The 12920-nt window shown below is 41.6% G+C and overlaps 1 protein-coding gene across 2 annotated transcripts in view; it reads left to right on the top strand.

The window, feature by feature from the left end:
* Positions 1–12920, top strand: part of EXT2 (exostosin glycosyltransferase 2) — a 162109-nt gene that overhangs the window by 8784 nt on the left and 140405 nt on the right. Inside the window, exons 2-4 of one of the 2 annotated variants that reach the window (XM_032283534.1) lie at positions 1271–1836; positions 3096–3185; positions 8426–8542. In XM_032283534.1, coding sequence (XP_032139425.1) covers positions 1301–1836; positions 3096–3185; positions 8426–8542 — 743 coding nt within the window. In that variant the 5' untranslated portion in view covers positions 1271–1300. Of the gene's footprint in view, positions 1–1264; positions 1837–3095; positions 3186–8425; positions 8543–12920 lie in introns of those variants that run through there. The other variant, XM_032283535.1, reaches the window with a different exon arrangement.

Here is a 12920-nt window from a genome sequence, read left to right as displayed (position 1 = left end):
TTCATTACAAATCATCACGGTATATTTTATTTAAAGATGAAAGATTAATTTTTTCTTATTGATACTCTTGTACTTTATCGATATTTTCCTAGTGCTGTTTTTACATTTTTTTTTATAGTTTTGTGTTCTCTCCCTCATTAGAGTAGGGTCTTTGCTTTCATCTTTGTTTCCTTCACAGTACATGATGGGGGCTCAGTAATGGTTTGAATGAATAAGTGAATGAAAACAGATTTTTTTTTTGACATGGAGTCTCACTGTGTCACCCGGGCTGGAGTGCAGTGGCACGATCTCAGCTTACTGCAACCTCCACCTCCTGGGTTCAAGCACTTGTCCTGCCTCAGCCTCCCGAGTAGCTGGGATTACAGGTGCATGCCACCACACCTGGCTGATTTTTGTATTTTTTGTAGAGATGGGGTTTTGCCATGCTGGCTAGGCTGGTCTCAAACTCCTGACCTCAGGTGATCCACCCTCCTCGGCCTCCCAAGGTGCTGGAATTATAGGCATGAGCCACCGCGCCCAGCCAAAAACAGATTTTAGAATTATGAAGCATCAGTTTGTCCAGTTAATCATTATTCTATGTTAAGCAAGTGTTTTGAAATAAAACAAAATAACCGTCTTTAGCGATTCCACTTTTGATTTCTCTGCGTTAGTCAGAGCCCTCCTTCCCAGAGTCCCACATTTGCCAGCTTCTGCTTTAAGTGAATGTATATTGATGGGGTATACTTATATTTTATATTATGTATTGATATTTATATTAAATATATGAAGTATTAAATTATGTACTACATATATTCATATATTCAGATATATATTTCTATATGTTTATAAGAAGTGTCCAAAATCCCTTTTTGTTATTTCACCACACCACTTAAGGGAAAGAAACAGGTACATTAAAAGTTGAGGCTGGGTGCAGTGGCTTACGCCGGTAACCCCTGCATGTTAGTAGGCGGAGGCAGGCCGATGGCTTGAGCGCAGGAGTTCAAGACCACACTGGGCAACATGGTGAGACCCCTTCTCTACTAAAAATACAAAAAATTAGCTGGGCCTGGTGATCGCAGCTACTCGAGAGGCTAAAATGGGAGGATCGCTTGAGCCTGGGGTGGGTGGGTGGAGGTTGCAGTGAGCTGAGGTTGCACCACTGCATTCCACCCTGAGTGACAGAGTGAGACCCTGCCTCAAAAAAAAAAAAAAAGAAAGTTGAAGAGTCTTTTCAAGTGTCATTTGCCATCCTAAATATTTGATTTTTCTTACTTCTCTCCCTGGTGACCAGGAGTGTGAGGAAGAGGCTGTCTGTGTCATTATGTGTGCGTCGGTCAAGTATAACATCCGGGGTCCTGCCCTCATCCCAAGAATGAAGACCAAGCACCGAATCTACTACATCACCCTCTTCTCCATTGTCCTCCTGGGCCTCATTGCCACCGGCATGTTTCAGTTCTGGCCCCATTCTATCGAGTCCTCCAATGACTGGAATGTAGAGAAGCGCAGCGTCCGTGATGTGCCGGTGGTCAGGCTGCCGGCCGACAGTCCCATCCCAGAGCGGGGGGATCTCAGTTGCAGAATGCACACGTGCTTTGATGTCTACCGCTGTGGCTTCAACCCAAAGAACAAAATCAAGGTGTATATCTATGCTCTGAAAAAGTACGTGGATGACTTCGGCGTCCCTGTCAGCAACACCATCTCCCGGGAGTATAATGAACTGCTCACAGCCATCTCAGACAGTGACTACTACACTGATGACATCAGCCGGGCCTGCCTGTTTGTGCCCTCCATCGATGTGCTTAACCAGAACACACTCCGCATCAAGGAGACAGCGCAAGCCTTGGCCCAGCTCTCTAGGTATCTCACACTCCTACAGCCCAGTGCCCAAGAGATTCTCGAATGGCCCTCGGGAAACTAAAGGGAAGGGAAGGACGGGAATGCTTCTGCTCTTGAGTCGGCTTTCCCAATGCTGTCTTCTTGCAGGACACGGTGTGTTTGAGGGACTGACTTGCAGCGTGAGGCCTATGGCAGCATCTGCCTGTGTGCCCGTGAAGAGTAGTCTGCTGTCACCGGCACTACCGCTGTGGGTTCCCAGCCTCTTAGAGTTTCCAAACTAAGGGTGGCTCTTCTTCCTGTGTTCTTCCTTTTAAATCTAAATATGCTCCCCACTCCTCTTAGCACTTACATAATACACATTCACTGTAAGAAGTCTGAAAATACAGGAAGCAAAAAGAAGAATCTAAGATTCATTCTGAAGTCCTGTCTCTAAGATAGAAACATTATTAATATTTTGTTGTTATTAAAAATATACATACACATGTGTATAGGTATATAAAGTTTTGTCCCAAATGGGATCACAGTACATGCTCGTTTGCTTTTTTCCCTTAATATGTCACGTATATATTTCCAAATTATGACATGATTTTATGTTCTTTTACTATATAACTTTAAGGGTTGCATAGTATTCCATTTTGGAGATGTTCTACCATATATTTAGCCAGGCTTCTCTAATTTATTTTTTGTTTCTTTTTTTTTTCTTTTTTTTGAGTTGGAGTTTTGCTCTTGTTGCCCAGGCTGGAGTGTAATAGTGCGATCTCAGCTCACTGCAACCTCCGCCTCCTGGGTTCAAGTGAGTCTCCTGCCTCAGCCTCCCGAGTAACTGGGATTACGGGATGCATTACCATGCCCGGCTAATTTTGTGTTTTTCATAGAGACAGGGTTCCTCCATGTTGGTCAGGCTGATCTGGAACTCCCAGCCTCAGGTGATCTGCCCCCCTTGGCCTACCAAAGTGCTGGGATTACAGGCGTGAGTCACCATGCCCAACCTATTTTTTGTTTCTTTAACCAAATGGTTAACATTTGTGTAGTTTTCAACTTTTCATTATTAGAAGCAGTTCTGTATGGGACAAGCTTGAAGTACATGTCTGTCTGTTTTTTCTATCATGGAGCCAGACTTGTGTCTGATGTACTGTTGGGATTTCTAGGAGTTTACTTTGCATACCTGAGAAGCGGTCCTATCTGGGCGTGGGGGTCCTTGCTGCTCATTATCCAGTAACTGACTCTTGTTTCTTCATAGTTGACATGTGAATTCTCCTACATTTTAAATTTCTTGACAGGTGGGATCGAGGTACAAATCACCTATTGTTCAACATGTTGCCTGGAGGTCCTCCAGATTATAACACAGCCCTGGATGTCCCCAGAGACAGGTAGGAGGCATATTTGGGGCTGTCATTGTAATGGGTTTCTGAGGATTAAGTAAATGCAAGATCCTTTTGTTCATGTGAAATTATATTCCTAAATCTACTGCATACTTCGTAATCAGAATTGTGTATTAAACTAGAAAATTATCCTAGATATTTTCCTCATGAAGATTTACAAGTGCTTAATCTTTTGTGGAAAACCAGTTAGGGCTTATGTCCTGGCATAGCCTCTAAAACTGTTTTCCTGCTCTGGGTTGTACACTTCTGCGTGTAACACATCCAGCCCCTGAAGGTGTGACTGGCTTGTGCTAGTTCTCTCTGAATTCGGGAGCGTTTGCCACAAGTAGATGCATAGCTTATTGAGAAAAGGCAGCATCGATACGTGAAAGTGGTACCGAAAGCCTGAGATATAGAGGGCAGTGGGGCATACTGATTCTCATTTACCGTCTGTTGTTTCCGTCAGTAGCGTTCTTTCTGTCTGTCCCTCCCTCCCTGCCTGCCTGCCTGCCTTCTTTAGTTGCCCCCTTACCTTTCCTTCCTTCTAGAAAAACCTTCCAAATAGGCAGATGTGGTGTGGAGTGGCCATGACTTCATGAGAGTGACTTTGAGTTCACTCACTGTATTCATCTGCCCTTTCATCCATGGACTGAAACGTTTTGGTGTGAGCTTTCTTGGAAAGCTCTGGCATGAGGTGCTACTTAAGGGACCTCCCTTAGTGCTTGGTTCAAGGATTTGAGGAAAGCAGAAAGTTGGGGCCCAGTATAAAGGTCCTGGGCAATACTCAAGGGGCAGGATTGTTAAGAGTTCACCTAAACTTGTTTATCACCAGTCTTATTACAGTTGGTGTGTAACTCTTAAAATCATTGTTATTGAAAAGGTAACAGCCTGAGGTATTAGCCTGAGAACAGCCTGAGGCTAGTTCTCAACTTGTTAGAGGCTAACATTATCATTTATGAAAATCAACACTTAGACTCCTTTTCCCCAGAAGATTAAATCTAAGCCTTCTTTGCTTTAAGTGATTATCTAAAGTCAGTTTTGAATTTCTGTCTGGAAATACAATTATAACTAGAAGAGACAAACACCCCAGGATCACCCCTCAACGTTGGTGTAGAGACCATTTTGGACAATAGAGGGCAGTCCGGGTGCACAAATGCTGTAGAAAGCGGCTGAACACAGGGCAATCCCGTTATTTGGCTGTCAGCGCCAGAGAAGGTGTACTTGTTCCTGAGTGGGCTACTGTTTTGTGGATTTGGTTGTTCTGGGGAAGTGAAATACTTTGGAGAACAGAGAAGGGAAGGAAAAGAGCTGTTAGGAATGTAGAGCCTCCACCTCCTGTTCTGGATTTCTTTTCAGAGGGCTTCTTTCTGTTTGGGGCATTTCACTTTTTGCTGACATTTTGGTATATGCATTCGCATGGGAGTTGGATTTTATTTTTATCAAGTGCACATGTTAAATGCAGTTTTATTCCTCTGCAGGAAGGTGTCAAGTAGACAGGAGAAAGTGTAAATACTTGCTAGTGTTTAGGTGTTAGGATCGGGAAGGTTAAATCGTTTTCCCTGTGCATGTATTTTTGTAAGGGATTATAGCCAATCCTATAGCAGGTAATGAATCACCATCTAGTCCTTCTTTGTCTTTGGTTGTGGGAAATTTCATTTTGAAACTTAGGTGGCCTTCTGGTTGTGGTAAGGAATAGGAGATTTGTTTGTTAATTTTTCTTATCCTTCTTTCTTGTTTCTGGATTTAAAGGAGGCAAGAACTGGGAATTCAGAGTGATTTTTACAGGAGCTGTATGTCAGATTGTTTGGAAATTAGAAAACAGATGGGCTAGATTAGACTGCTTTAAGATCTCCTAAAGTTCAAAGTCATAGGTGTAATTACTTAAAAATTATTTTATACAAGGACCTGGACTGAAGGGGAATGTCTGATTAGTGAATATGGTTTTTTATGCTCCTTAAATGTTTTTATTTCTCTTTCAGTTAAAAAAAATCCATATACATGATACATATACACTTTGTACAAGGGTTGAATAGCATGCAAGTGTGTAAGTAAAATGTAAAAATCTACTTTGATTCTCTCCTCTGTTTTCACTCCCTTACTGAAAGATACTTATTGTTTTTTTTTTTTTTTTTTTTTGAGATGGAGTTTCGCTCTTGTTACCCAGGCTGGAGTGCAATGGCGCGATCTCGGCTCACCGCAACCTCCGCCTCCTGGGTTCAGGCAATTCTCCTGCCTCAACCTCCTGAGTAGCTGGGATTACAGGCACACGCCACCATGCCCAGCTAATTTTTTGTAGTTTTAGTAGAGACGGGGTTTCACCATGTTGACCAGGATGGTCTAGATCTCTTGACCTCATGATCCACCTGCCTCGGCCTCCCAAAGTGCTGGGATTACAGGCTTGAGCCACTGTGCCCGGCCGATACTTATTGTTAAAATATGATATATCTTCTAGTTTTTTTCCTATGGATTTAGACATAAGCACACCTACAAACCAATCTTATTTTAACTTAAATGGGACATATTTAATGGCTTATACATGTTTAATGACTTAACTGATGTTAGTGTTCTCAGATCTGTTCTGTAATATCCTTACTACCTTAGATTTTTATTATCCTTTTTTGCAAATCTCTCTCACACATATCTACTTTTCTGTGGGTATGTATTTATTTGCTTAAACTTGTTATGGAAAATTTCACATTGTATAAAGAAGAGAGACTAGTACAGTGAGCCCCACGTATCCTCTGTCCAGCTTCGATAATCATTAGCTTGCAGCCCGTCTTGTTTCATCCTTGCTCTCATCCACCTCCACCTCCGCTGGATTGTCTAGAAACAAATCCCAGACATTAGATCATGACATCTGTAAATATTTTTGTGTGAATCTCTCCATGATACAGCCTTTTAAAAAAATGTACCTAACTATAATACAATTATCATACCTAAGAAAATTAACAGTAATTTTTCAATATCACCACATAGTCACTACATATCTAGCCTTTGCCCATATTTCCCTGTCTCACAAATATTGTTTTACAGTTTGTTTGAGTCAGTGAACAAATAGGATGACCGATAGAATCAATCAGCTTATTTGGGTTTTGTTTTATGCAAAGCCTGAAGCTTTATATTTGAAGTATTTGCAGGCCTTATTCCCTGCATAGTTTAAAGGAAAGCAAAAGACAAACTTGCAGCCTTACTGTGTTTAGGCACTGTGAATACTTACATAGCAGGAGGACAGCTGTGAGAAAAGATGCAGAACACTGGATCAGGGAAGGTGGAGAGGACGAGGCCGTGGGGAGGAAGGCTCAGTGTCAAAGGAGGCGTCCTAGAATCAGGCAGCCCTGTGAAGCGCTCAAAATGCTGGAGAACACCTCCAGTGATATAATACTTGGCCTGAGCGGAGTCATATCATCATATTAATACTTCTTTAGCTGCAGGTTTTCTCTTCAGTCTCTTGCAGCTTTGGAACTGATCTCTGATTTTGGGATACATAATGAGAAAACAGAATGTGCTGTTGAGAAATTCACTTTTCAGTCAATGTAAAACATGTGTTCTGTAAAGCAAGGGATTCTTAAGAGTATTTTCTCCATTAGAATGTAATGGAGACCTTGGCAGAAGAAGATACAGTGCCTTAAAGTCTTGTCAGTAGCAGGGCTGGCATGAGGCCAGTTTGACTAATTGCAGTGGTGGCTCTTTTTGAAATGACAAAGGGTGATTGCACGTGTATGATCTTCAGTGTAAGGCATGCTTCCGATTGCTGCTTTCCTACCGCCAGTGCTGAATGTGCACTTTAACCCCACTGGGACAGAATAACAAGTTTCGGGCCCCAGGGACAGAATTATAGTAAAGGTTGATGTGATAGACACCTGCTTCCTTTCTTTCCACATACACAACCCCTTCTCCTCTGGGGCTGTGAGTTTAACAGCCTAATCGCCCACGACCCTGGCTTACCTGGACTGCCTGGTGGCTGAATATTGCATCCATGTCTGCTTCTCTGCACATAGGCCATGGGGCCCATAGAGTCTGCTTGCCATTATGGTCATGGAACCTGCCCAAATTCATGTTGGTTGGATTCAGTGCTGCATGCTAATCAGGAAAAATAAGACCGTATGTTGGTACCAAGGATAGTCATTACATTTTACAGAGTAGACTGGCAGCTGGAGAAGTTTTTAGCCTGCACATTACCTCACTCACCAGTTCTTGGTTTCATAAAGCTTAAACAAACAGAGTGGGATTTCCAGGGGTGGTTTGAAAATCTTTGAACCTAAACTGTTCATGTTAGAAGGGAATGGAGGTTGTCATCAGGGCAGGGAGGGGATTGGTAGCAATCAATATTGCAAAAAATGTGGTTTCTCCGTTCAGACATCTTGGCTCAGACTTTGCAGTGTGTGCAACTGGCAAAGCTCTGCCCTAGAAAGTGATTTTGATGAGTTTGGGGTCCTGGGACAGAATCACAGTAAAAGTTGGTGTGATACACACCTGCTTCCTTTCTCTGATGAAGTGTCATTGTACTACTTGCTGGATGCAGTTAAAACAATGTGGTCACTGTTTGCTAATTAAGGAGAGTAAAGGCTGGTATAAGCAAACTGCAAGAGAAGCACTGAGGGTCTAATTCTAGCTTCTGCTTCCTGTAGAGGGAATTGGGTTAGTAAGACTGAGTAGCTGGAAGGGACAGTGAGAGCTAGTGGAGGCTACATGATTGACACATAGCTCTGGGATGACGGTGGAAAGAACCACTTGGGGCAGGGATTGGAGAGAGGCTGAGGTATAAGCGACGTGAGATATGATACTTTCTGGCCACCACTGCGCACCAGGCCCGTTGTCTTCTGAGATTCCAGTCAGTGGTTGGTAAGTGACTGCCCCAGCCAGTCTTCCCCTGCAGAACTGTTATTGCTGTTATTGTAAATGCGTTGAATTATAAAGCATGACGAGGGAGAGGTGGATGGGATATGAAAGAGGTAGCAGGGAGGCTGTCCATAAGGTGTCCTCTGGGCTGTGACATGTTTTAAAAACTGGCAAGTAAGGAAAGGCTATTTAGCACCCTGGGAGAAGGCTGGTGATTCAAGGAAAGAATGCAGCTGATGGTCAGGAGATGTGTGTGTAAGGCATTTAACACCGTGTCTTTATAGAAAAATGACTCAGTAAACATTAGCTGGTTTTGATAATAAAGACTCAGTAATTCCTATTCCTCTCCACAGTGCATGTCAGAATAAGTCGTTTCTTTCTCACCATTTAACAACATCCTTTGCTCTCAGGGCCTTGTTGGCTGGTGGCGGCTTTTCTACGTGGACTTACCGGCAAGGCTACGATGTCAGCATTCCTGTCTATAGTCCACTGTCGGCTGAGGTGGATCTTCCAGAGAAAGGACCAGGGTAAGGTACATTCATCCCAGCCAGGTGTGCCTTTACTGAATCTGAGATGCTGATGAGATTTAGCAGGGGTGGGTATCACAGCAACCAAAGCGTCAGTTACAGGCCAGAGTCCTTGAGGCACCCATTTTCCCACCTCCACACCAGTCTTATTCATCCTGCAGTTTGCTCTCTCTCTGTAAACTCACAGTACTGACTACCAAGTTTTCTAAATCGGAAATCTGTGTGGTGTCCTTAACTCCTTTCTCTCCTTTGTTTCCCATAGGAAGTCCTATTGATTCTACATCCTAAATACTTCCTAGGTCTGTCTGCTCCCTGACTCCTCCACCCCTACCCTAGGCTAGGTTCCTGTCCTCTCTCCATTGGATTGCTGAAACAGCTTCCTATTTGGTTTCCCTGCCTCTGGTCTTGCTACCCTCAAGTCTGATCCCTGGCTTCACATTGCCCTTAGGGTAAGATTCACATTGGGCCTTAGCCCACAGTCCCTAAAACATCTTTCAAGGCTCTCTATCATCTAACCATTATTCCACGTCTAGCTTTGTGTCTGAGAACTTTTTGCTTCTTTCAGTTCCTAGAACAAGTTGTGCCCTGTCAGTTTTTCTGGGCATCAGACACACTCTCCACCGTCTGCAGATTTTGTTCCTCATCTTCATCAGTAACATCCTACTTGTGCAAAATCTGAGAGAGCCCAGCTTGTTCTAGGAACTGAAAGAAGCAAAAAGCTCTCAGACACAAAGCTAGAGATGGAGATAGTGGTCAGATGATAGAGAGCCTTGTTAGGTTTCAGCTTGAAACCACCTACTGGGGCGGGGTGGAAGGGGTACTTTCGTGGCTTCTGCACCGGCTCCTCTGCTTTATGCTCCGACAGCAGCCTGCACGTCTCCTAGGATAAAACACATGGTGCCCATTGTGATGACTTGCTCAAAGCCTGTCTTGTTTGGATTTGGATTTTGTAAGCGCAGTGAAGCTGATGTTAGGTTTTTGTTTTTGCTTTTTGTTTTGTTTTGTTGTTTTAAATGATGGGGTCTTGCTGTTAACCAGGCTAGATTCAAACTCTTGGGCTCAAGCGATCCTCCTGCCTCAGTCTTCCAAGTAGCAGGACTGTAAGCCCATGCCACTGCATCCAGATGTTTTTTTAAACTACCATCTTTTCAGTGTCTGGCATTTCTTGGCTCATATTTTAATAAGTGAGGGAGTAAATGAAAAGGGCTGTCAGCATGGATGTGGAGCATAGACGTAACCTTTTTTTTTCTGTAGTCTGTGTAAAAATGGTGCCATTTCCTGGTGAGAATCTCAATTAGCTTTAAACAAACATGATAAAAGCATCATTTACTTATGTGGAAGAGCTCAGAAGCAGAGGCGACCAATTTATAAATTGTAACACTAAAAATTTCATATTTGTTTTCAGAAATGGGTCTCATGGAAATAGTTTCCTTGGAGAACATTAGAAGCATTCTTTAAGTATCTCAGACTTCCCCGTAGAAACCTTGTGGACTCTGAGAAGTAAGAGAACTTTTCTCAGGAGAAGACATCTCTCTCCTGTGTGTGTTTTATCCTGTGGCCTGGATATCCTGTGGACCAAATTTTGGAACTTACATTAGCCATTCGTTTAGCAAATTTTGTTCTGTAGACGATGTGTGGAGCCCAGCTGAGCTTGAGACATTTTTGCCTCTACCCTTAGGCAAGTGCAAAGCAAGACCGAGGGGTTATGGCCTCGCTGTTTAGGCCATCTTCCTGGATTTTTCTCCCTTAGTGGACTCCCAGAGTTGACTTATTTTATTTTAAAAATTGAGATTAATTTATATACCATATTATTTACTCTTTTAATGTGTGCAATTTAGTGGTTTTTAGTATATTCACAAAATTATGTAACTATCATCAGCACTGCTACCTAGTTCTAGAGCTTTTCATCACTCCACAAATAAACCTAATATCCAATAGCAGTCAGTCCTTACCTCTGTTGCCAGCAAGAATCTTTAATCTGCTTTTTGTCTCTATAGATTTGCCTATTTTGGCCATTTCCTATGAATATACTATAACTGGTCTTTTGTACCTCTTTCGTTCACTTAGCACAATGTTTCCAAGTTTTATTCATGTTGTAGCATGGAGTCAGTACTTCATTTCTTTTTTGGCTGAATATTTCATTATATGAATATACCACATTTTGTTCATCTCTTTATCAGTTGATGGAAATTTGGATTATTTCCACCTTTTAGCTCTTACGAGTAATGCTGCTATGAATATTCGTATTCAAGTTTTTGTGTAAAACTAGTTTCAGTTCTCTTGACCTAGAAGCAGAACTGCTGGGTCGTACGGTAGCTCTGTGTTTCACTTTTTGAGGAGCTGCCAAACTGTTTTCCAAAGGGGTTGCACCATTTTACATTCCCACCAGCCATGTATGAGGGTTTCAATGTCCCCAAATCCTCACTAGCCCTTGTTATTGCCTGTGTTTTTTATTCCAGGCTTTCTAGTGGATGTGAAGTTGCATCTCATTGTGGTTTTGGTTTGCATTTCCCCAATGACTAATAATTTTGAGTATCTTTTCATGTGCTTATTGGCCATTTATATAACTTCTTTGGAGAAGTGTCTATTCAGATCATTTGCCCATTTTAAAATTGAATTTTTTTTATTGTAAATCTATAAGAATTATTTATCTATTCCAGATGTTAGACCCTCATCAGATATATGATTTACAAATACTCTCTCCCATTCTATATATTGCTTTTCACTTTCATTTTTTTTGAGATGGACTTTTGCTCTTGTTGCCCAGGCTGGAGTGCAATGGCATGATCTTGGCTCACTGCAACCTCCGTCTCCCGGGTTCAAGTGATTCTCCTGCCTCAGCCTCCTGAGTAGCTAGGATTACAGGCATTTGCCACCATGCCCGGCTAATTTTGTACTTTTAGCAGAGATGGGGTTTCTCCATGTTAGTCAGGCTGGTCTCGAACTCCCAACTTCAGGTGATCCATCCGCCTTGGCTTCCCAAAGTGCTGGGATTACAGGTGTGAGCCACTGCGCCTGGCCTCACTTTCTTGATAGTATCCTTTGATGCACAAAAGTTCCTCATTTTGATGAAGTCAATTGATCTGTTTTTCCTTTGGTGATTTGTAGTTTTGGTGTCATTTTTAAGAAACCATTGCCTAATCTAAGGCCATGAAGATTTACCCTTACATTTTCTTCTGAGAATTTTGCAGTTTTTGCTCTTACATTTAGGTTTGTGGTTCATTTTGAGTTAATTTTTGTATGTGGTATAAGGTGGGGGTCCACAAGCAATTCTTTTGCTTGTGTATGTCTAGTTGCCCCAGCAGCACTTGTTGAAAACTAGTCTTCTTCCATTGAATGGTCTTGGTACCTTTGATAAAAGTCAACTGGCCATAGATAGATACATGGAGTTATCTTTGGATTCTCAATTCTAATCTGTTGGTCTGTATGTCTATTATTATGCCAGTACCACATTGTCTTGGTTATTGTAGCTTTGTATTATGTTTTGAAATAAATGTGAGTTCTCCAACTTTGTTCTTCTTTTTTCTTTTCTTTTTTTTTTTTAAGAGACAAGGTCTCGATCTGTCACCCTGGAGTGCTGGATCAAATTGGTGGGATCATAGCTCACTGCAGCCTTGAACCCCTGGGCTTAGGCAATCCTCCTGCCACAGCTTCCCAAGTAGCTAGGACTAGAGGCACATGCCACCATGCCTGGCTAATTTTTTGTAGAGATGGGGTCTTGTGACATTGCTCAGGCTGTGTTCTTTTTCAGAGTTTTTCTGACTATTCAAGGTCCCTTGCATTTTAATTATTTTTGTTATAAGTAAATATAAATAAAAACCAATCTAAACTCTTTGTGCTTATACAACTACAAAACTGAAACAAATTTACAAATTAAATACAAGCACATCTACAAAACTAGTAACATTCAGATTGACATAATTTAGTATGATAGCTGATGCTGTTTCTTTGAAATGGGATTACATCTTTAAGGTGAATATGGAGTTAATTACAGGTTTCTTGGGTTTGATGCGCCTATGCTGTTGTATGTTGGGTGATAATGTAGTTTTTTTTTTTTAAACCATGTTTTCTTTTTGAACCATTAGAAGTTTCCCTTTTTGTAGCATATTGTGACATCATTTATCCTCATATGGTGCGGATGCCTGATTCATATTTTTCCCAACATTTTGTTATGAAAGTTTCCAAACAGATAACAAAGTTTAAAAAATTTTACAGTGAACATAATGTATACCCACATCCTAGATTTTATCTGCATTTTACTATACTGCTTTATATGATTTACATTTTTTTTTTAATTTTTTTTATTTTTTTTATTTTATTTTTATTTTTTTTTTATTTTTTTTTGAGACGGAGTTTCACTCTTGTTACCCAGGCTGGA

This window comes from Sapajus apella, unplaced genomic scaffold (genome assembly GCF_009761245.1).
Source record: "Sapajus apella isolate SASKATOON/1434 unplaced genomic scaffold, GSC_monkey_1.0 scaffold14, whole genome shotgun sequence".
NCBI classification, from domain to species: Eukaryota; Metazoa; Chordata; class Mammalia; order Primates; family Cebidae; genus Sapajus; species Sapajus apella.
The sequence above is the reverse complement of the archived record's forward strand: the minus strand, read 5'-3'. Positions and strand labels throughout refer to the sequence as shown.